Source organism: Balaenoptera musculus, chromosome 1 (assembly GCF_009873245.2).
Source record: "Balaenoptera musculus isolate JJ_BM4_2016_0621 chromosome 1, mBalMus1.pri.v3, whole genome shotgun sequence".
In the NCBI taxonomy this organism is placed as follows: Eukaryota; Metazoa; Chordata; class Mammalia; order Artiodactyla; family Balaenopteridae; genus Balaenoptera; species Balaenoptera musculus.
In genome coordinates this window covers 54,342,790-54,368,350 of record NC_045785.1, presented here as the reverse complement: position 1 = coordinate 54,368,350, position 25,561 = coordinate 54,342,790, and the positions used below count along the sequence as shown (strand labels likewise).

The 25,561-nt window shown below is 37.6% G+C and overlaps 2 protein-coding genes and 1 pseudogene across 2 annotated transcripts in view; 2 read left to right on the top strand and 1 right to left on the bottom strand.

The window, feature by feature from the left end:
- LOC118896320 (integrin subunit beta 3 binding protein) overlaps positions 1–25,561 on the top strand; it is an 86,309-nt gene that overhangs the window by 38,476 nt on the left and 22,272 nt on the right. Inside the window, exon 4 of the mRNA XM_036854099.1 lies at positions 14,179–14,248. Coding sequence (XP_036709994.1) covers positions 14,179–14,248 — 70 coding nt within the window. The remainder of the gene's footprint in view (positions 1–14,178; positions 14,249–25,561) is intronic.
- Positions 474–764, top strand: LOC118896340 (heat shock factor-binding protein 1-like). The gene has a single exon (XM_036854134.1). The coding sequence runs from the start codon at positions 520–522 to the stop codon at positions 748–750; it is 231 nt and encodes a 76-aa protein (XP_036710029.1). The 5' UTR covers positions 474–519; the 3' UTR covers positions 751–764.
- Positions 11,759–14,073, bottom strand: LOC118899995 (annotated as a pseudogene).

Below are 25,561 nucleotides of genomic sequence, written 5' to 3'. Positions count from 1 at the left end.
TTTTCAAGGACATTTTAGGTGCTATTCACTTCCCATCACACTTAGGGTATATAAGTCAAAACTTTATCATGACTTTCAGGGCTATATGTCATCTAATACCTGACTACCTCACCTGCCTCATTTTCTGCTGCCCTTCCGATGTTTACAATGCTTTAGCCACTCTTACTTTCTGGCTATTTGTCAATCGTTCTGAGCCTGTTGCCTCCACAAGAACTGCACTTGCACTTTTCTCAATCTCGAATATTCTTCCTCCAGGTATTTATATGTACTTTCTATATTCATTTGAATCACATACTATGTGAACAGGTGACAATATTAACTTTAAATCTATTTATAGTTATAAAAGGAAGAAAAATGTGGTTCTAAGTCTTCCCTCTACTTAGACTCTACATGGCCCACAAATGGAGTGAATGCTTCCAGTTTATACATTTAAGATACACACATATGGGGCATCTGCGTGGACAAATGGAAGTGTAGGTGACGGTCTGAGACAGCACCGCCAAGCTGGGAACCAGGGAGATGGCAGAGGCTGAACCCAAGACCGTGCAGGATCTCACCTCGGGGCTGCAGACACTCCTGCAACAGATGCAAGATAAATTTCAAACCATGTCTGACCAGATCATTGGAAGAATTGATGACATGAGCAGTCGCATTGATGGCCTGGAGAAAAACATTGCAGACCTCATGACACAGGCCGGGGTGGAAGAGCTGGACGGGGAAAGCAAGATCCCTGCCACACAGAAGAGTTGAAGGTTGCTCATCTGCACTGGAACCTGGAACACCCTTTTTACAAGCCAAGAGAAGCCAGATAGCTTTTTGCAACTAACTACTCTGTGTAGACAGGTTTTATATTATAAAGTGTGCATTCTTCTTACCACATACTATAGAGTTAGTTTATAGAGTGATTTCCCTCCCCTGCCCCCCATGTTTCCTGAGCATGGTAACTTCACATCTTGGACCTTGGTCAGTTGTGCTATTAAACACTAAAACTTTGGTGGTTCCTGCATACAATAGTCAAATTTTTTAGTGTATTTTTGTGAAGTCATTTTTTTTCTATCATTCCCTTTGTAGTAGTTGCTGTTTGATAAAAGTTGCTGTGTAATTTTTTTATTAGACATAGGGTAGATCCTTGGTTATAATAAGATTTTGTGAAGTAAGGCATTGATAGTTAAGGTTCTTTGATCCTCAGAGTGACTGTTGAGTGAACACCAAATAGTGTGTTGGCGATACTTTCCAAGTGGTTAAAAACATTTAAAATTGTGTATTCAGAAATATCTGGCACTACTCTGTCGCCAGAACTCGGAATGGAACCACGATTTTATGTCTGAGTCCCTGAGGTCATGTGCTACAGTAACAAAGAGTGACCACAAGCCACTTTACTGTTAGCATTTTTAAATACGGACAATGACAGAGTTGCCTGATGTGATGAGGCTTTCAGAAGTTAGAGTTTTGCCTGAGGTTTGAACCTTCAGTAGGACCCTACCTTGTCCATCTACAGCAGTTACCATAGGAAATCTGGCAGGACTTTACAACTAAGCTACTCCATCTTTTGAGCTACTGGCTGGGAAAAGAAACAGAAAAGGAAAACAGACCATGTTAAGTCCATGCCTACTAAATAACTAGCAGTAGGCTTGAGTTTTTAAGAAATACTCTTTCTTTAAACTGTTTCTTACCTAAATTCGAGGAGAGTAGTGGCTTTATTATTGATGATGGAAGACAGGGAAAATAACTCCTGCGGCTCAGCCGTGCAGTGTCAGGAGTGCTGAGCCCAGAGGCAGTGTTGATGGGAAGGAGACCCATGCAACTGTCACAGCAGGATGATTTTGTATAGAGAATATGGAAGAAGTTGAGGAATGGAACAGTGCTTTAGAGAAGGAAACCCGTAGTCAACACAGCGTGATTTTTTTAAAGTTTCCTATGTCACTAGTCTTAATTGTTAGTATTGCAAATATATAATAATATTAAGGAATAACTTGCCCTATTTATAAATTATATGGGGAACACAGAGGAGTCGATTTCTTCTGGGATAAAATGAATTTCCCACTGTTCTCACCGAGATGTAGAAACTCCCTCACTGGGCCGGTAGGTTGTGCTGCGAGGTGTGGCCCTGAAAGCCCAGAGCCAGCTGGACTCAGGGACTGGATGGAACTGCATGCAAGATGCTTCCAAGCCTGGGAAATGGCAAGTGGACCGTCAGGATGTAAGCAGTTGGCTTCCTTAAGTAACAGGAAGGTTTCAGAGGAAGCTCCCCTGACCAAAAATACCTGCCGTGAATAAAGGTGCCTGAAATCCTGCTTAAAAAAAAAAAAAAAGATACACACACACACACTCTTATTTATTTATTTATCACCATATATATTGATTACATTTATGTATGTTTGTGTGTGTATATCATTATATTGCTATCCCCTCCCCTACCCCTTAGCAAATGTTTTCCAAACTAGTATCCTTTTCAGAGGAGAGGAAAGATGGTAAAATTTTCTGTTCCTTTACTCCCAAGATTGCATCAGACTTATTTTTTAATAGTTGGGGTAGAAGGATAAACAACAAATTTGCATAGTCAAAGAGAGTACTTGTAAATTAGACAATAGATCTGTAGAGATCACCCAGACTGTAGCAATGTAACAGCACAGAGAGATAAAGAGATGGAGTATATGATAAAACAGTAAAGAGAAATAATGGATAGAATAAGCTCCAACATATGTCAAATAGGAGTTCTACAAGGAGGAAATAGAATGGAGCAGAGGCAATATCTAAGATATATGGACTATCGGTTTTTCATAATTGAGGAAAGACAGGAATTTCCAGATCAGACTAGCATGCTTCATCTGAGCAGGATGAAATAAAACAAATTAAAACAAATTCACACCTAATCTTATCATGGTAAAAATGCAGAACATCAAAGACAAAGAGAAAATTTTAATGACAGCTTGACAGTAGACTTCTCATCAGTATCTATAGGCTGCAGCAGGAAATGGAGTAATAATACCAACTGAAAATCACAGCTGAACTTTATTCAGGAAGTAAGAATGAAGTAAAGGTATTTTCAGACAGTCTGAGAGAATTTACCATTCACAGATATTCCCTGAAAGGATTACTAAAGAATGTACTTCTGTAAGTACGTGCTCATAATTGAGCCTCAAATAAAGGAATGAAATGCAAAGAGCAATGGTAAAAAAAATAAATTAGCAAACATGTTGGTAGATCTATAAATCTAGTTATAAAACTGTGATTACAAATCTTGCTGACTATAAAGCAAAAGAAAAACAACTTGATAGGGGGTTGAAAACAAATACTAATAGACCATAATAGCATGGGAGATATATGAGGAAGCAGAAAGGAATTAAAAATTTTAAGGTCCTTGTAATTTTCAGGGAGCAGATGGAATATCTGTCACTTGACTTTTTTTTTTTTTTTTTTTAGAAATTCACGTTCTTTTATTTATTTATTTATGACTGTGTTGAGTCTTCGTTTCTGTGCGAGGGCCTTCTCCAGTTGCGGCAAGTGGGGACCACTCTTCATCGCGGTGCGTGGGCCTCTCACCATCGCGGCCTCTCTTGTTGCGGAGCACAGGCTCCAGATGCGCAGGCTCAGCAATTGTGGCCCACGGGCCCAGTTGCTCCGTGGCATGTGGGATCTTCCCAGACCAGGGCTCGAACCCGTGTCCCCTGCATTGGCAGGCAGATTCTCAACCACTGCGCCACCAGGGAAGCCCATGTCACTTGACTTTTTAATTGTATTTTTGTTTACTTGCTTGTAAAATGGGGAAAATAATAATATCTACCTCAGGATTGTTGTGAGAATTAAAAGAATTAATGTACAAAAAGGACTTAGAACAGTGCCTGGCATATAGTAAGTGTTCAATACATATTTTAGCTATACTTTAAAATATTATTATTATACTTTAAGACGTCAGATGATTTAATGTAAAAGGATAAAAAAACAGTGAATATTAGCTTTTTATAAAAGCTAAGAGTTGGTATAAGAATATTAATATTAACATAGACCAAAATAGACTTTAAGACAAAAAGCCTTTATTGAAGATAATACGAATTTTTACATAATGAGAGAAGGAAAGATTCACTACCAGAAAAAGGATCCTGACCTTTGTGCATCAAAAATAAAAACTCGGGCTTCCCTGGTGGCGCAGTGGTTGAGAATCTGCCTGCTAATGCAGGGGACACGGGTTCGAGCCCTGGTCTGGGAAGATCCCACATGCCGCAGAGCAGCTAGGCCCGTGAGCCACAATTACTGAGCCTGCGCGTCTGGAGCCTGTGCTCCGCAACAAGAGAGGCCGCGATAGTGAGAGGCCCGCGCACCACGATGAAGAGTGGCCCCCACTCACCACAACTAGAGAAAGCCCTCGCACAGAAACGAAGACCCAACAGAGCCATAAATAAATTTAAAAATTAAAAAAAAAAAAAAAAAAGCCTCAAAACATGACGAAATAGGACAGGATTACAAGGAGAAACTCACAAATCCCTAATCATGATAGGAGATTTTAAACTACCTCTTTCAGAAACTGATAAAATGGATAAAAATAAATTAGGAAAGATATAGACAGTTTGTTTGTTTTTATTGTCATTCAACCGATATTTTTTTCTTCCAGTTTTATTGAGCTATAATTGACATATAGCACTGTTTAAGTTTAAGGTGTGCAGCATAATGATTTGACTTACATACATCATGAAATGATTACCACAATAAGTTTAGTGAACATCCATCATTTCATATGGAAGCAAAATAAAAGAAAAAGGAAAAAAATTTTTTCCCTGTGATGGGAACTCTTAGGATTTCTCTCTTAACAACTTTCATATATAACATATCACAGTATTAATTATATTTATTGTGTTGTACATTACATCCCTAGTACTTATTTATCTTATAACTGAAGTTTGTACCTTTTGACTACCTTCATCTCATTCCTCCTCCCGCCACCCTGTGCCTCTAGTAACCACAAATCTGACCTCTTTTTCTATGTGTTTGTTTGGTTTGGAGGTATAATTGACATACAACACTATGTTAGTAGTGTACAACTGGTGTACAACATAGTGATTCGATATTTCTATACATCACATAATGAGCACCACCATGAGTCTAGTTACGATCTATCACCATAAAAAAATACCACATTATTATTGATTATATTCCCAAATGTACATTTCATGCCTGGGACTTACTTATTTTATAACTGGAAGTTTGTACTCTTAATCTCCCTCACCAATTTCTCTCATCCCTCCATTTCCCTCCCCTCTGGCAACCACCTGTTTGTTCTCTGTATCTATGACAGTTTCTGTTTTGTTACATTTGTTCATTTATTTGGTTTTTTAGATCCCACATATAAAAGAAATCATATGATACTTGTCTTTCTTTCTCTGACTTATTTCACTTAGCATAATACCCTCTAGGTCCATTAATGTTGTCACAAATGGCAGTTTCATTCTTTTTTAATGGCTGAGTAATATTCCATTGTATATATATATATACCACATTTTCTTTATCTGTTGATGAGCACTTACGTTGCTTTTAATATCTTGGCTATTGTAAATAATGCTGCAATGAACATAAGGATGCATATATCCTTTCTAATTAGTGTTTTCATTTTCTTTGGATAAATACCCAGGAGTGGAATTGCTGGGTCATATGGTAGTTCTATTTTTACATTTTGGAGGAACCTTCACACTGTATTCCATAGTGGCTGCACCAATTTACATTCCCACTAAACAGTGCACAAGGATTCTCTTTTCTCTACATCCTTGCCAACACTTGTTATTTCTTGTCTTTTTGATAATAGCCATTCTGACATGTATGAGGTGATTTTGATTTGCATTTCCCTGATGATTAGTCATGTTGAGCATCTTTTCATGTGCCTGCTGGCCATCTGTATGTCTTCTTTGGAAAAATGTCTGTTGAGATACTCTGCTCATTTTTTAATCAGGTTGTTTGGTTTTTTGATGTTGAGTTGTATAAGTTCTTTGTATATTTTGGATATTAACTCCTTACCAGACATATCATTTGTAAATATCTTCTCCCATTCAGTAGGTGGCCTTTTTGTTTTGTTGATAGTTCGCTTCGCTATGCAAAACTTTTTTGGTTTGATGTAGTCCCGTTTATTGATTTTTGCTTTTGTTTCCCTTGCCTGAGGAGATAATATCAAAAAAAATATTACTGAGACCGATGTCAAAGAGCTTACTGCCTATGATTTCTTCTAGAAGTTTTATGGTTTCAGGTCTTACATTTAAGTCTTTAATCCATTTTGAGTTTATTTTTGTGCATGGTGTGAGACCGTAGTCCAGTCTGATTTTGCATGTAGCTGTCCGGTTTTCCCAGCATCATTTATTGAAGAGACTGTCTTTTCCCCATTGTATATTCTTTGTTGTAGATTAATTTCCCATATAAGTGTGGGTTGGGTTCACTTCTGGCCTCTCTCTTCTGTTCCTTTGATCTATGTGTCTGTTTTGGTGCCAGTACCATACTGTTTTGATTACTGTAGCTTTGTACAATAGTATAGTGTGAAATCAGAGAACACAAAACTCTACCTTTGTTCTTTCTCAAGATCGTTTTGGCCAGTTGGGTTTCTTTTTTGTTGGAAAGTATAAAATATTTAGAATTGAGTGATAATGAAAACATGTCGGCACTTAGAGGAAAAAATTTATACGTAAACGCTGCATGATACTAGAAGAGTTCTTGGGGACTTCTCTGGCAGTCCAGTGGTTAGGGCTCTGTGTTTCCATTGCAGGGGTGCAGGTTCAATGCCTGGTTGGGCAACTAGGATCCCACATGCCACGTGGCACAGACAATAAATAAATAAGTAAATGAGTTCTTAGTGGAAAACTTATATTTATAAATGCATATATTGTAAAAGAAAGAATGACTGAAAACTAATGAGCTGAGCATTCAACTAAGAAAGATAGAAAAAGAACAGTAGGACAAACCCTAAAAAGTAGAAGGAAATAGTAAAAGATATAAACAGAAATTATTACATAGAAATGGTTAATTAAAAGAATAACAGCATCTCATTCACCTCTTAGCCTACAGGCTCCAATTTGATCTGGCAATAACTCTTTTAGAAAAAAATTAACTAGTATGTGACAACTTAGATAAGTAATTTGAACCTCTGGGTCAAGGTTTTCCTCAACTCTTTTTTGGTTTGGGACCAAATGATGCCTCAGATGTGTGCCAACTGTAAAGTATATGTATCTAGAAGCAGCATGATACTGGTCTCAATCTGTTTGAACTTTAGATTAATTTATTAATAAGCAATCATAGCATCAAGGTTAATAGCACAGTTTTTGCAGCCAAATGGCTGGATTTAGATCCTGACTCTGCCACTTACTAGCATTGGGGCTTTAGATAAATTTTATGACTATTCTGTGCCTTTGTTTCCTCATCTGTAAGATGGGAATAAGAGTGACTATCTCAGAGCTGTGCAGATTAACTAGTTAATATATATAACATTTAAAACAGTGCCTGGCCCTAAAGGCACTTTACAAGTGTTAGCCGTTATCGTCATCATCACTGATTATACTTCTAAATGTTATAGTCTATTGAAAGCTATCTTCATTAGTTAGAGAAAGGGCTTCTGGGAGCCTTACCAGAAAGTCCAAATACAATTTTGAAATTAGTCCAGATTCAGTGATGGTACATTTATCACCAGTGTTTTGTGAAACTGCATTTAAAGGGAGTCAAGTACACAATTATTAATCATACATAACCTAGCAAGAAAAAGACTATGTAGAATCCACAGTCCTTTAGCTATGTTAATTGCTAATAAAATGGAATGAAATAAGGAAAGTGATTATTAAGTAACTGGAAAACTCTTGGTGATATATTAGAGTCTACTCAACAAGTCTTTGGTAACTGATCCAAATGTTATTCTTTGAGACATTAAAACTCCTCCTCTTTAACAAATGGAAAGAATATTAAAAACATAAGTCCTTCCATGAGAAGATTGAGATTAATGCTATTGATTATGTTTTATAGGATGTGATATCTGACTAATCCTCTTACTGTAATCAAAATGTTTAGAAAGGCCTTAAACACCTGGTGAAAATTCAAATAAAGCATTCTTTTGCTATTTCTCACCTAGCGTTACTGACTGCTTGTGCTAAAATGTGAAAAATAATTACAAGTTAAAGGAACAAAGTAATTTTAATATTGTGGAGCTTTATTGAATGCAGATAGCATAATACAAAATTCAGGAAATTAGTATTAACCTTTAGGCAAAGATTTTATGAAATAAAGTTTTAATGTGCACTGTGGCTTTCATTAGTGTTTTTTTCTAAGAAATATATTTTTTAAGAGAGACAGATTTTTTTTTTTTTTTTTTGACTGTGTTGGGTCTTCATTGCTGCGTGCAGGCTTTCTCTAGTTGCAGCAAGCGGGGGCTACTCTTCGTTGTGGTGCACGGGCTTCTCATTGCAGTGGCTTCTCCTGTTGCAGAGCACAGGCTCTAGGCGCATGGGCTTCAGCAGTTTCAGTGTGCAGGCTTCAGTAGTTGTGGCATGAGGGCTCAGTAGTTGTGGCTCCCAGGCTCTAGAGCACAGGCTCAGTAGTTGTGGCACACGGGCTTAGTTGCTCCACAGCATGTGGGATCTTCCTGGACCAGGGCTCAAACCCATGTCCCTTGCATTGGCAGGTGGATTCTTAACCACTGCACCACCAGAGAAGCCCAGAGAGACAGATTTTAATAGACTTATTTCCTGAAAGTTTTCTAAAATCATAAATAAAATATTATTACTCTTTTTCCCTTTCATCTTTTATTAAATAAACTCTTAACCATATTTATTTATTCTGTTTGGAATTTAAGGATACCAACAAATCAAATAATGAAAAGTTAATAAACAAGAGAGGTGACTAGTACTTTAGCAAAATTTCTAAACCACAAGTTTTTCTCTTTTTGGTATTAAAGACTATTTTGAGATAACAATTTAGTTATGACATAATTTTTTTGAGAGAAAGCATAATGTCCAAAGTAACAATGAGGGAAATTATCGTTAATCAGTTTCTGAACCAACTCCCTCAATGAAATTGTAAATGCCAGAGAATAGAAAATAATACTATAAATAATCTTTTCCTCTAGTAATAGGCACAAATAAGAGTAATGGAATAAAAATTAAATGAAGGAAGAAATGTAAACCAGCATTGGATAGTCTGCTCCAGACAATATATCAATGTTTCTTAATGTGTAAATAAATTACATTTAAATTTTAAAGAAATTGCCGTCATGTTATCTGTGTATTTGGTTTCATCTGGAAGTATTGGATCCTCCTGCAGTATTATCTAGAACTATACTGTCCAATACATGTACATGTTGAGCATTTGGAATGTGACTCAGATGAATTGAAATGTGCTATAAGTGTAAAATACACACCAGATATTAAAAACTTAATGTGAAAAAAAGGATATGAATTACCTCACTAATAATTTATATTGATTATGTGTTAAAGTTAGAATATTTTGGGTATATTGGGTTAAATCAAATATTCAAATTTATTTCACTGTTTTTCCTTTTTTAAAAAATTTTGCTAGTAGAAGATTTTAAATTACATAAGTGGCTCACATTACATTTCTTTTGGAGAGTATGAGCTAGTTTTTCATGGTACATTGTATCAAACAATTTTTTAGAAAAATAACAAGAACATTGAGTAAATAATAGTTCCTGTGCCAGTTGTTGACCAAATGGAACTACGTTAAAATGTGTAGTGCGAGGAGGGCGTCAATGTTTATACGTTATAAAAAGTGGTTTCTCCTGTTTTTCACTAGTGGTAAAGAGTTTGGATTATTAATTCATTTGCTTGTTTCAATAAACATTTATCAAAGGCCAGTATATGTAAGACACTGATATTCTTTAACTATGCTAATGTGTCCTCAAATACTCATTCATCGAATATGTTTAACATATATTGTGCACATAGCACTATAAAGTACTGTAGAACAAAAAACTATAAATGGTTAGCTCATAAAACAGTTGTCCACTTGACTACTAATAAGTGCAAACATCATGTTTTACTATAAAATCGAATTTACATTTCAACCCAGCATACATTTGAGGGATTATAACTTAATTACATTTGTATTTCCATTTGTGCTTCTGTCAACTTGTTAAAGTTTAGCTAAGCGATGGCATTAGATAACTACATAGTATTTTAAATGGATAGAATTTGTTTATTTCTTTTATTAATATCTAAAATAAATACCTTAATGAATGAAATATTTTATTAGGCACTGAAGATCTTAACAAGAATTTACTAAATCAATATGCATTTTTAACCTGAAGTATAGTTGATTTACAATACTGTGTTAGTTTCAAGTGCACAGCATAGTGATTCAGTATTTTTGCAGATTATATTCCATTATAGTTTATTAAAAGATAATGGGTATAATTCCCTGTGCTATATAGTATATCCTCATTGCTTGTCTATCTTATATATAATTGTCTGTATCTGTTAATCCTATACCCTAATTTGTCCCTCCCTTTTTCCCTTTCCCCTTTGGTACCCACAAGTTTGTTTTCTGTATCTGTGCGTCTGTTTCTGTTTTGCATATACATTCATTTGTATTATTTTTTTTAGATTCTACTTATAAGTGATACCATACAGTATTTGAAATATTTTCATAGGCACTAAAGATCTTTCCAAGAATTTACTAAATCAATATGCATTTAAACAGTCAGGTACTTTTACCCCTAAAATCGTATTTATTTTACTGTGATATCCTGAGGAACTCACTATTGTCTAGATATTAGTATCAACAATCCCTTGTTGTTAACTCTGAGACAAAAAAAACAGGGGTTAAATAATGCAAGCTGGAAACTTTAATATATTTTTGATTAAAATATATATATTTTTAAGGAACCAGTTGGTTGCTCTCGTGAAATCCCTTTTTTTTTTTTAAACATCTTTATTGGAATATAATTGTTTTACATTGTTGTGTTAGTTTCTGCTGTATAACAAAGTGAATCAGCTATATGTATACATATATCCCTATATCCCCTCCCTCTTGCGTCTCCCTCCCACCCTCCCTATCCCACCCCTCTAGGTGGTCACGAAGCACCGAGCTGATCTCCCTGTGCTCTGCGGCTGCTTCCCACTAGCTGTCCGTTTTACATTTGGTAGTGTATATATGTCCATGCCACTCTCTCACTTCATCCCAGCTTATCCTTCCCCCTCCCCATGTCCTCAAGTCCATTCTCTACAACTGTGTCTTTATTCCTGTCCTGCCCCTAGGTTCGTTAGAACCTTTTTTTTTTTTTAGATTCCATATATATGTGTTAGCATACGATATTTGTTTTTCTCTTTCTGACTTACTTCACTGTATGACAGACTCTAGGTCCATCCACCTCACTACAAATAACTCAATTTTGTTTCTTTTTATGGCTGAGTAATATTCCATTGTGTATATGTGCCACATCTTCTTTATCCATTCATCTGTTGATGGACACTTAGCTTGCTTCCATGTCCTGGCTATTGTAAATAGTGCTGCAATATACATTGTGGTACATGACTCTTGTGTGTGTGTGTGTGTGTGTGTGTGTGTGTGTTGGCAGAGCCAGCTGAAGCTTTACTCTGAAAAAGACACTTGGATTGGCTTTTAGTTGGGGGCGTGAGCAAGAGAGGGAGCCCCAGGCAGTTGACTCCCCCCAGGGTGGGATAAGGATGGGGCTGAGCCTCAGGTCTCTGGTTCCAACACTCCCCCGCACAACTCCTTCTTGCAGGAGCAAGTGAGTGGGGAGGCTGGGAGGGATCGCAGGAGTCTTTCACTTGGTCAGGACGTCAGAGGACTCAGACACCAGCTTCCCATCATGGGTCTCAATCTTCTTCACAACCACAGCCTTGGAACTGGTACGGCTGAAGGAGCTAGAGCCCCCTCCAGCGCCCAAGCTGGACTGGTAGGAGCTCAGGCCGTAGTTGAGGCCAGGGGTCCCGTAGGCTGAGGTCAGCCCACCTGAATACCCGCTGGTGGTCTTGGTGTGGATACGCACGTTCTGCATCCCAGACTCCAGCCGGCTCTCCTTGCCCTCCAGCAGCTTGCGGTAGGTGGCAATCTTCACGTCCAGGACCAGCTTGACGTTCATCAGCTCCTGGTACTCACGCAGCTGCTGTGCCATGCCCTGCGTGGCGGTTCTCAGAGCAGCCTCCAGCTCAGCCAGCTTGGCCTGAGCATCCCTGATGGCCGGCTCACCACGCTGCTCAGCATCAGCAATGGGGGCCTCCAGGGAAGCCCTCTGGCCTTTGAGGCCCTCAGTCTCAGCCTGAGTCAGTTGATGTTCCAGTTCATCTCAGAAATCTCTGTCTTCGTGTGACGGAGGTCATCCCCGTGCTTCCCAGCCAATGTCTGCAGCTGCTTGTACTTGATCTGGTACATGGTCTCAGCCTCGGCCCGGCTGTGGTTGGTGATCTCCTCATACTGGGTCTTGACCTCGGCGATGATGCCGTCCAGGTCCAGAGAGCGGCTGTTGTCCATGGACAGGACCACGGAGGAGTCAGAAATCTGCGACTGCATCTCACAGATCTCTTCTTCATACAGTTGCCTGTAGAAGTTGATCTATTCAATCAGCCCTTCCAGGTGGGACTCCAGCTCTATCTACCTTGTTCATGTAAGCTTCATCCACATCCTTCTTGATGATGACAAATTCATTCTCCATGTCTGCGCTTTTGGATCTCTTCCTCATACTTGGTCTTGAAGTCCTCCACCAGCCCCTGCATGTTGCCAAGCTCCACCTCCAGCTTCAGCTTCTCCTGGACCACGGTTTCCAACTGATGCCAGAGGTTGTTGATGTAGCTTTCAAACATGTTGTCTGTGTTGCTCCAGGCTGTCTTCTGCTGCTGCAGGAGGTTCCATTTGGTCTCCAAAATCTTATTCTGCTGCTCCAGGTGTCGCACCTTGTCGACGAAGGAGGCAGATTTGTTGTTGAGGGTCTTGATCTGCTCCTTCTCCTGGGTGCGCACGGCCTAGATGTTGGGGTCCACCTCCAGCTTGAGGGGGCTCAGCAGGCTGTGGTTCACTGTGACAGCTGTGATGCCTCCCAAACCCAGGGCCCCACCATAACCTCGAGCCAGACTCATGCTGGTGCCCAGGCCACCCCGGAAGTTGCTGCTGCTGCCCACCCAGGAGAAGGCCGAGGAGCTGGTAGCTGAGGCTCGCGCCCATCTCTGGAGCTCGTTTAGGCTGTGCTCTGAATCCCCTCTCCTCACGCACCCCAAAACAATGGTCTCTTGCCTCAGGCGGGTCCAGACTTTTTCCCGGACTCCCTCCCGGCTAGCCGTTGCGCACTAGCCCCCTTCAGGCTGTGTTCACATAGCCAACCCCAGTCCTCTCCCTGGGATCTGACCTCCGAAGCCTCAGCTCCCAGCCCCCACCCGCCCTGGCGGGTGAGCAGACAAGCCTCTCGGGCTGGTGAGTGCTGGTCGGCACCGATCCTCTGTGCGGGAATCTCTCTGCTTTGCCCTCTGCACCCCTGTTGCTGTGCTCTCCTCCGTGGCTCCGAAGCTTACCCCCGCTACGCCCCGTCTCCGCCAGTGAAGGGGCTTCCTAGTGTGTGGAAACTTTTCCTCCTTCACAGCTCCCTCCCAGAGGTGCAGGTCCCGTCCCTATTGTTTTGTCTCTGTTTTTTCTTTTTTCTTTTGCCCTACCCAGGTACGTGGGGAATTTCTTGCCTTTTGGGAAGCTTGAGGTCTTCTGCCAGCATTCAGTAGGTGTTCTGTAGGAGTTGTTCCACATGTAGATGTGTTTCTGATATATTTGTGGGTAGGAAGATGATCTCCATGTCTTACTCCTCCACCATCTTGAAGGTCCCTCCTCATTAAAATATTTGATAAAAAACTAATGTATTTTAAACTAATTATATTATCAAAGTGGATTTATCTAGTTTTTCTTTTTAATATACCAAGCCCCAATGGAAATTTTATTCAAAAGATTATTTCTTCTATATAATGTAATCATGAATAAAAAATTAGGTGACTGGTAAATTTAAAAAAAAAACACTACCTATTGAAAGGTTATCCACAATAGTGAAAAAATTTTCCTGTAGCAAATTTCAGGATACTTTTTCTTTACCTACTCTTCTTTCATTTGTCTACCCTTTTATTTTCTATTGGAAAGTTGGTGATTTAAATTCTATTTAAAATTTGACAGTTTTTGCCTTAACTTTATGTTCTTTTTATTGCACACATATAGGAAAGAGGAAAAACTGGAATCACCTCAGTATAACCGAAAGAAAGGAATCTACTACACAAGACAACGATGAGTAAGTTTGTTGTTGCTGAAATAATATACTCGTGTGTCTTAAAAGAAAAAGGTCATATTTGTTAAAGTGATGATTTAAGATAAATCATTTCTTTGCAGAAATGAATAGTTTATACCTGAGTAGAAGTATTTTTTCTTAAAGAAGTAAAATACTTTATTTATGATGTGTTTTGCCATGTTCATATGATGGTGATATATGATACCTTTATTTTAATACCCATTTAGCCCAGTTTCCCCAGCCTATGCATAAGAGACTAGCTTAGGGTAAAACTGAGGGAAACACCCTCTTTGGATTTACATGGATGGACAAGTAATACACTGTCTTGGAGCATAATTGCTGGTTCAAGAGCTAGGAACACAGTGAAGCCAGCAGAGTAAGGAATCTAGAGGAACCTAGAAGGCTTATCGGCCATCAGTCATTTTCATATTGGCCTGTCAAGGGTGCCTTGAATGAAGTCATTATGTGTAGGAAGCTACTGCCTATGTATTCTGGGAAGAATATATCTATCCACTGAGGCTGGAAAAATTGAAATAAGCAGAACAGGGGGTTAAAGTTTTAAAGTACTTCATATGTTCAGCTCATTTACCTTTCCAGCTGTATCTTCTGTGTGCCATACAATATGATGGATGGGTAAAGATGAGGAAAATGAAACATCTACCCATTGGGAGCTTATGGTCTCATGTTGTAAGTTAATGTATCTACTCTAACTTAGAAATGGGTTATGGGTTATGTTTCAAAATGTTATTTATTTAAATTGAAGTATAGTTGATTTACAACGTTGTGTTAGTTTCAGGTGTACAGCAAAGCAATTTAGTTTTATATACATATATATATGTGTGTATATATATATATATATATATATATATATATATATATATATGTTATTACAACCTATAGATTATTACAAGATACTGAATATAGTTCCCTGTGCTATACAGTAGGTCCTTGTTGTTTATCTATTTTATATTGAGTAATGTGAATCTGTTAATCCCAAACTGCTAATTTATCCCTCCCTTCCCCCCACTTTTCCCTTGGTAACCATAAGTTTGTTTTCTATATCTGTGAGTCTGTTTCTGTTTTGTAAGCAAGTTCATTTGTATCATGTTTTTTTAGATTCCATATATAAGTGATATCATATGATATTTGTATTTCTCTGTCTGACTTACTTTACTTAGTATCATCTCTAGGTCCTTTCATGTTGCTGCAAATGGCATTATTTCATTCTTTTTAATGGCTGAGTAATATCCCATTGTGTATATACAACACACCTTGTTTATCCATTCATCTGTCGATGGACATTTAGGTTGCTTCAATGTCTTGGCTATTGTAAATAGCACTGCAATGAACATTGGGGTGCATGTATCCTTTCAAACCATGTTTTTATCTGTATATATGCCCAGGAGTGGGATTGCTAGATCATATGGTAGCTCTATTTTTAGTTTTTTAAGGAACCTCCATACTGTTCTCCATAGCAGCTGTACCACTTTACATTCCCACCAACAGTGTAGGAGGGTTCCCTTTTCTCCACACCCTCTCCAGCATTTATTATTTGTAGACTTTCTGATGATGGCCATTCTGACTGGTGTGAGGTGATCTCTCATTGTAGTTTTGATGTGCATTTCTCTAGTAATTAACGATGTTGAGCATCTTTTCATGTGCCTCTTCGTCATCTGTATGTCTTCTTTGGAGAAATGTCTATTTAGGTCTTCTGTCCATTTTTTGATTGGGTTGTTTGTTTTTTGGTTATTTAGCCACATGAGCTCTTTGCAAATTTTGGAGACTAATCCCTTGTTGGTCACATTGTTTGCAAATATTTTCTCCCATTCTGTGGGTTGTCTTTTCGTATTGTTTATGGTTTCCTTTGCTGTGCAAAAGCTTTTAGGTTTAATTAGGTCCGATTTGTTTATTTTAGTTTTTATTTCCATTACGCTATGAGTCAGCTTGGAAAAGATATTGCTGCGATTTATGTCAAAGAGTGTTCTGCCTGTGTTTTCTCTGTGAGTTTTATAGTGTCCAGTCTTACATTTAGATCTCTAATACATTTTATTTTTGTATATGGTGTTAGAGAATGTCCTAGTTTCATCTTTTTACATGTAGTTGTTCGGTTTTCTCATCACCACCCATTGAAGAGACTGTCTTTTCTCCATTGTATATTCTTGCCTCCTTTGTTGTAGATTAATTGATCATAAGTGCGTGGGTTTATTTCTGGTCTCTCCTGTTCCATTGATCTGTGTCTGTTTTTGTGCCAGTACTGTACTGTTTTGATGACTGTAGCTTTGCAGTATAGCCTGAAGTCAGGGAGCCTGATTCCTCCAGCTCCATTCTTTCTCAGGATTGTTTTGGCTCTTCAGGGTCTTTTGTGTTTCCATACAAATTTTTAAATTACTTGTTCTAGTTCTGTGAAAAATGCTATTGGTAATTTGATAGGGATTGCACTGAATCTGTAGATTTCCTTGGGTAGTATGGTCATTTTAGCAATATTGAGTCTTCCATTCCAGGTGTACGGTATGTGTTTCTGTTTGTGTCATCTTCAGTTTCTTTCATCAGGGTCTTATTGTTTTTGGAGTACAGGTCTTTTTCCTCCTTTTGTAGGTTTATTCCTAGGTATTTTATTCTGTTGGATATGCTGGTAAATGGGATTGTTTAATTTCTCTTTCGTTGTTAGTGTATAGAAATGCAACAGATTTCTGTATATTAATTTTGTATCCTGCAACTTTACCAATTTATTGATGAGCTCTAGTAGTTTTATGGTGGCATCTTTAGGATTCTGTATGTCTAGTATCATGTCATCTGCAAACAGTGACAGTTTTACTTTTACTTCATTTCCAATTTGGATTACTTTTATTTGTTTTTCTTCTTGATTGCTGTGGCTAGGACTTCCAAAACTATGTTGAATAAAAGTGGCAAGCGAGGGGCATCCTTGTCTTGTTCCTGATCTTAGAGGAAATGCTTCCAGCTTTTCACTGTTGAGTATGATATTAGCTGTGGGTTTGTCATATATGGCCTGTATTATGTTGAGGTATATTCCCTCTACACCCACTTTCTGGAGAGTTTTTATCATAAATGGATGTTGAATTTTATCAGAAGCTTTTTCTGCATCTATTGAGATGATCACATGCTTTTTATTATTCATTTGTTAATGTGGTGTTTCATGTTGATTGATTTGCTGATATTGAAAAATCCTTGCATCCCTGGGATAAATTCCACTTGATCATGATGTATGATCCTTTTAATGTATCGTTGGATTTGGTTTGCTCATATTTTGTTGAAGATTTTTACATGTGTGTATTGGCATGTAATATTCTTTTTTTGTGATATGTTTGTCTGGTTTTGGTATCAGAGTTACGTTGACTTCATAGAATGAGTTCAGAAGTGTTCCTTCTTCTACAATTTTTTGAATGGTTTCAAAAGGGTCAGTTTTAACTGTTGTCCAGATGTTTGGTAGAATTTGCCTGTGAAGCCATCTGATCCTGGACTTCTGTTTTTTGGTAGTTTTTAAATTACTGTTTCAATTTCAGTAGTTGTGATTGGTCTGTTCATATTTTCTGTTTCTTTCTGGTTCAATCTTGGGTCTGAGTGTTTTTTAAATCATTTGAGTGAACCCTAGAATGCATTTTCCATACAAATTGTGTTATTATTTGTGGTTATAACCTCAAGTCAGGGCTACAAGTCTATTTTTTTCATAATGTAGGTGAAGTATAGTATTAATCAGTAGTAGTCTAGATAAAAAGATATGGAGAGTGCCACTTAGAGTACAATAGGGACAAAGGGAAGAGTTTTCTCAAAGAGGTCTCCTTCTTTGACAGCTTCATCTATCACCTGTACCCCTTTATCTGTTTTTATAGCTGCTTTCCCTAGCCATACTCCCCCCAGTTCCAAATATTTTCATGTGCCCTATCCCACAGATATTTTTGTTGTTAATTACCGTTCCTCCTTCCTCTAAGCAAAGTTCCAATTTCCTTGGTGAAACCAATCTCAACTAGATATTAAATGAGAAGCATTATTTTTTTGTTTAACTCATTTAATATATTTTAAAAGAGACAATAGATGTACATAATAAAAACTCAAACTGTACAAAGGGATATATAGAAAGCAAGTGGCAAGTAACAATTTTTGAGTCACATATAATCTTGTATTTGAAAGCAATTACCTGTTAAACCAAATTAATCTCTGATACAGTTGTATGAAATATAACAAACTTAGAAGTAAAAGTAGACAGGCAATGAGAAAATATTTTTGGACAGTAGTGATACCATGTAAGCAAACCAGACTTACCTGTTGCTTTCCCCTGAATCAGCTCCACTTAAGCTATCCTAACTTTTCATAGTGTTTTTCCTTTTTTCTTCTTCTGAACCCATCAATCTGCTTACAGCTTGACATTTTTTTTTAACTTTTTATTTTATATTGGAGTATAGTTGATTAACAATGTTGTGTTATACAACAAAGTGATTCAGTTATACATATACATAGTAGCTCCCATAGCAGTGAGCTTTCAAGTAGCAAGGGAGGAGCAAGAACCTTTGTTATGGGTCACTTAGGAATTTGCCAATATTTATTTAATTTCCCTCAATATTTGTTTCTAAAGATCCCTGTTATTTATGTATATCACTCCATGACTTGGTGTTAGAATTAATGAATTTAAGTACAAGCCAAGATATCTTACAATGTATAAAAATTATGTGTTTCTGATTGTTTTTTTCCACCCATCATAAAATTACTCAGACCTAGTCAATAGAGCTGTTTTATTAGCTTTAGTAATAAGCTCTTTATTTATTCCATTTGTTTAGATTTGTTCTATTATTCTGTAAAACCATTCTAAAGACTTAGATTTTTTAAAACCTGAAATAAAACCAAACATTTTGTATTTTTAGATCAATTTTAAATGATTATAACATTTTATGTTTTGTTTTGGCAATTGTATTAGGTTGTGGTTTTCCAGAGAAGCAGAACCAATAGCAAATGTACATACATATAGTAATATAATAATGACAACAAAAATGTATTACTGATGTAATAATTATTAATTAATAATAGATTAATAATGAATTATATATACAATTACCTATATAGATAGACTTATTATGAGGAATTGACTCATGCAATTATGGAGGCTAAGTCCTACCATGTACCATCAGCAAGCTGGAGATCCAGGAAAGCCAGTGGAGTAATTTCAGTCCAAGACTTTTAAAGGCCTGACGACCAGGGAAGCCAATGGTGTAAATCTCAGTTCAAGGGCAGAAGAACAATATCCCAGCTAAAGCAGGCAGGCAGGGAACCCATCCTCCCTTCCTCTGCTTTTTCTTCTATTCAGACCCTCAGTGCATTGGATGATGCCCACCCACACTGGGGAAGGCAGTTTACTGAGCTAATATTACGAAGACGGTTGCATAACAGTGATTTTCTAACCCTGTCATTCTTTCTGTTAGCTGGCCTTTTTGAAATTCATGAGTTCATAGTGATATAGTGTCTTTCCTTGCCTCCCCCTTTCCATATTTGCACTCCTTTTCAAACAGTAGATCTCTGGCTCCTATTAGCAGCAGTCCATTTGCACACTTGCTTATTCCTACAATATACACAAAATAGTTTCAGAATTCCTGCACTGCTAAAAACAAACCTGCAAAAGCATTTTTGTTTGCATTCTTTTTTGTCTTTAGTTTGAAGGTATATAGTCAAATTACTGTGTTCAGAACTACTTGGATTAGTTCTCCATATGAAGAATTAGTCAGTCATGTGAAGTAGTTAGGTTAGCTTGTTGATGTTTATATGCAATTTTGATTTTTTTTCTCATCCTTTTTTATTTTTGTTTTTTGACTATGTAAAACAACTGATATGGTTCCAAAAGTCAAAACTTTACAAAAAAGTATACATAGAGATGTGTTACTATTCCCTGCTGCATTCCTTCTGTGTAGTCCCTATAAGTAACCAAATTAATTAGTTTCTGGTTTACCTTTCATATGTTTATTTTTATAAAATTAAGCCATTTCATTTATTTTATCTCATTTCTCTTCTTATACAGAGATAGCATACAATTTATACTCTTTCATACTTCGCTCTTTCCACTTACGAATATGTCCTGAAATCACTGCCTGTTAATCGACTTGGCAAGTTTTAAATGTAAGAATTCTCCAGCAGGAAAATATAGTTCCGTGTTTTAGGTAAATTTTTTTTTCCCAGAAGACAGGCAATTAGTGACATGTCAATAAAGCTCAATATGTCGATAAAGTTTGTTTATAAATTAAACAAACACCTACACATTAATATTTTATGTGAACTTCCATATTCTTTATTCTCTAAAAGGAAAATATATAATTCACTGCCATTGGTTTTTCTTCCTCTTTGCAATTTCTTGCTGCTGCTGGCACTGCTACAAAAAATGCAGTAATGGTGACTGTCCTTCTATAAAGTTTATTTTCATATAATTGTAGGTTTGTCATTTTGAGAAGTAGAACATAGATCATGTGTACCCTTTTCCCACTTTCCTGACATGATAACATCTTGCAAAGCTGTAGTACAATATCAGAACCAGGAAATTGATGTTGATACAATGCACCAATCTTTATTCAGGTTTCTAAATTTTACAATACATATTCATTCATATATGTGTGTATGTTCTATACAATTTTATCACATATGTAGGTTCATGTATCCACCACCACAGTCAAGATACAGAATAGTCCTGTCACCACAAGGATCCCTCCTGCTGTATAAAGTGTATTTTCAATCACTGGTTTATTCTCTTATAAGCAGAAGAGTAACTTTTATTTCTATACTAATCCAAATAAGACCTATTTAAAAGTAATGTTATGCCATAAATGGGTTTTGTTTTTTGTTTTTTATCTATACAATTTAATTGTGACAAGTAACCACATTTCAGAATTCTGATTTTCTCTTTACTGTATTTTAAGTATTTAATCAAAAAACAAGAATACTGACTTATGGGTCATTTTCTGCTTAAATGAGGGTCTCTGGGGGTAAGTTAGTTGAAAATGTTTATCAAAAGCTTACGATGAAGATATAGTTATGCCTATATCCTGTAGGTGATCAAAGACTAAGAGGCAAACCAGTATTTGCTTCCATTTTCAACTGTTTAAAATTCTTGAAAGGAAAGAATGAAAACTTTCCTCCAAACATCAGTAACAAGACAAGCGTGCTCACTTTCACCACTGGTATTCAATATTTTACTGAAAATTCTAGCCAGAGCAATTAGATAAGAAAAAGAATGAAAAGGCATCCAACTGGAAAAGAAGAAATAAAACTATCTCTATTTGCAGATGACGTGATCCTATAGAGAGAGACTCCCAAAGAATGCACAAGAAACTGCTAGTACTAATAAACAAATTCAGCAAAATTACAGGGTATATGATCAATACACAAAAATCAGTTGTGTTTCTATACACCTGCAGTAAACAATTTGGAAAGGAAATGGAGGCAATTCTATTTACAGTAGCATTTAAAAGAATAAAATACCTAGGAATAAATTTAACCAAAGAGGTGAAAGACTTGTACACTGGAAACTGCAAAGTATTGCTGAGAGAAATTAAAGAAGACCTAAATAAATGGAAAGACAGCCTGTGTTCATGGGCAGAAGATTTAATTTGTTAAGATGTCAATACCTCTACCCAAAGTGATCTACAGATTCAGTGTAGTGCCTATCAAAATTCTACACCATGTACAAAAATTATTCAGTCATAAAAAGGAACGAGGTTCTGATACATGCTACAAACACAATGAACCTTGAAAGCATATGGTAAGTGAAATAAGCCAAATGCAAAAGGACAAACATTATACAATTCCAATTATATGCAATATCTAGAATAGACAACTTCAAAGAGACAGAAAGTAGATCAGAGATTACCAGAGGCTAAGAGCTATTGCTAAATGTTACAGAGTTTCTGTTTGTGGTAATAGAATAGTTTTGAAAATAGATAGTAGTGATGGTTGTACGATGTTGTGAATGTAACTAGTACCACTGAACTGTACACTTTAAAATGGTGAAAATGGCAAATCTTATATATATTTTGCCACAATAAGAAAAAATTTTTTCAATTAAAAACTAGCTACAGGGACTACTTGAATCTGCACTGTCTGGCAAGAAAGCAGAGTAGAAGGATGTGAACTCACCCCTTCTTACAGAAACATCAAAATCACAACTAACTGCTGAACAACCATCAACAAAAAATGCTGGAACCTACCAAAAAAGATACCGTACATCCAAAGACAAAGAGTATGCCACAACAAGATGGTAGGAAGGGCACAATCACGATAAAATCAAATTCTACACCTTCCTGGTGGGCGACCCACAAACTGGACAATAATTATACCGCAGAAGTTCTCCCACAGGAGTGGAAGTCCTGAGCCCCACGTCAGGCTTCCCAGCCTGGGGGTCTGGCAACGGGAGGAGAATCTGGCTTTGAAGACCAGTGGGGTTTGATCGCAGGAATTCCACAGGACTGGAGGAAACAGAAATTCCACTCTTGGAGGGCACACACAAGGTCTTATGCACCAGGAGCCAGGGAAAAAAGCAGTGACCTCATAAGAGACTGGGCCAGACCTACCTGCTAGTGTTGGAGTGTCTCCTGCCAAGGCGGGGGGTGGCTGTAGCTCAACTGCGGGGACAAAGACACTGGCAGCAGCAGTTCTGGCAAGTACTTATTAGCATGAGCCCTCCTGGAGATCGCCATTTCCTCCCCAAGACCTAGCCCCACCCAACAGCCCATAGGCTCTAGTGCTGGGACACATCAGGCCAAACAACGAACAGGCCAGGAACGTAGCCACACCCATCAGCAGTCAGGCTGCTTAAAGTTTTCCTGAGCATGGCCCTGCCCACAAGAGGGTAAGAACCAATAAACCTACCTAAGGAGACAAAAGACCTGTAGTCTGAAAGCTATAAGAAGCTGATGAAAGAAATCAAAGGTGACATAAACAGATGGAAATATATACCATGTACTTGGATTGGAAGAATCGATATTGTCAAAATGATTATACTACTCAAGGCAATCTGCAGATTCAGTGCAATCCCTATCAAATTACCAATAACATTTTTCACAGAACTAGAACAAAAAAATCTTAAAATTTGTATGGAGACACAAAAGACCCTGAATAGCCAAAGCAATCTTGAAAAAGAAAAACAGAGCTGGAAGAATCAGTCTCCCTGACTTCAGCCTATACTACAAAGCTACAGTCATCAAAGCAGTATAGTACTAGCACAAAAACAGAAATATAGGTCAATGGAACAGGATAGAAAGCCCAGAAACCCACACACCTATAGTCGTTTAATCTTTGACAGAGGAGGCAAAACTATACAATGGAGGAAAGGTAGTCTCTTCAATAAATGGTGCTGGGAAAACTGGACAGCAACATATAAAAAAAAGAAATTAGGACATTCTCCAACACCATATACAAAAATAAACTCAAAATGGATTAAAGACCTAAATGAAAGACTGGGTACTATAAAACTCTTTGAGGAAAACATAGGCAGAACACTCTTTGACATAAATCGCAGCAATATCTTTTTTGAGCTGACTCCTAGCATAATGGAAATAAAAACTAAAATAAACAAATCGGACCTAATTAAACCTAAAAGCTTTTGCACAGCAAAGGAAACCATAAACAATACGAAAAGACAACCCACAGAATGGGAGAAAATATTTGCAAACGATGCGACTGACAAAGGATTAGTCTCCAGAATTTACAAAGAGCTCATGTGGCTCAATAACAAAAAACCAAACAACCCAATCAAAAAATGGGCAGAAGACCTAAATAGACATTTCTTCAAAGAAGACATACAGATGACCAAGAGACACATGAAAAGATGCTCAACATCGCTAATTACTAGAGAAATGCACATCAAAACTACAATGAGAAATCACCTCACAGCAGTCAGAATGGCCATCATCAGAAAGTCTACAAATAATAAATGCTGGAGAGGGTGTGGAGAAAAGGGAACCCTCCTACACTGTTGGTGGGAATGTAAAGTGGTACAGCTGCTATGGAGAACAGTATGGAGGTTCCTTAAAAAACTAAAAATAGAGCTACCATATGATCTAGCAATCCTACTCCTGGGCTATATCCAGAGAAAAACATGGCTTGAAAGGATACATGCACCCCAATGTTCATTGCAGTGCTATTTACAATAGCCAAGACATGGAAGCAACCTAAATGTCCATTGACAGATGAATGGATAAAGTAGGTGTGGTACATATATACAATGGAATATTACTCAGCCATTAAAAAGAATGAAATAATGCCATTTGCAGCAACATGGATGGACCTGGAGATTATCATACTAAGTGAAGAAAGTCAGAGAAAGACAAGTATCATATGATATTGCTGATATGCAGAAACTAAAAAAAAAATGATACAAATGAACTTATTTATAAAACAGAAACAGACTCACAGACCTAGAGAGAGAACTTATGGTTACCAGGGCAGAAGAGTAGGAAGGAGGGATAGATTGGGAATTTGGGATTGACATGTACACACTGCTATATTTAAAATAGATAACCTTGGTCAGCTAATCTATGACAAAGGAGGCAAGGATATACAATGAAAAGACAGTCTCCTCAGTAAGTGGTGCTGGGAAAACTGGATGGCTACATGTAAAAGAATGAAATTAGAACACTCCCTAACACCATACACAAAAATAAACTCAAAATAGATTAGAGAACTAAATGTAAGACCAGACACTATAAAACTCTTAGAGGAAAACATAGGAAGAACACTCTTTGACATAAATCACAGCAAGATATTTTTGGATCCACCTCCTAGAGTAATGGAAATAAAAACAAAAATAAACAAATGGGACCTAATGAAACTTAAAAGCTTTTGCACAGCAAAGGAAACCATAAACAAGACGAAAAGACAGCCCTCAGAATGGGAGAAAATATTTGCAATCGAATCAACGGACAAAGGATTAATCTCCAAAATATACAAACAGCTCATGCAGCTCAGTATTAAAAAAACAAACAACCCAATCCAAAAATGGGCAGAAGATCTAAATAGACATTTCTCCAAAGAAGACATACAGATGGCCAAGAAGCACATGAAAAGCTGCTCAACATCACTAATTATTAGAGAAATGCAAATCAAAACTACAATGAGGTAGGCTACCCTGGTGGGACAGTGGTTAAGAATCCGCCTGCCAATGCAGGGGACACGGGTTCGAGCCCTGGTCTGGGAAGATCCCACATGCCGCGGAGCAACTAAGCCCGGGCACCACAACTCCTGAGCCCGCACTCTAGAGCCCGCGAGCCACAACTGCTGAAGCCCGCACGCCTAGAGCCTGTGCTCCGCAACAAGAGAAGCCACCGCAGT

Excerpts from the sequence above, each read along its gene's own strand:
- LOC118896340 (XM_036854134.1), top strand. The coding sequence starts at position 520 with ATGGCAGAGGCTGAACCCAAGACCGTGCAGGATCTCACCTCGGGGCTG.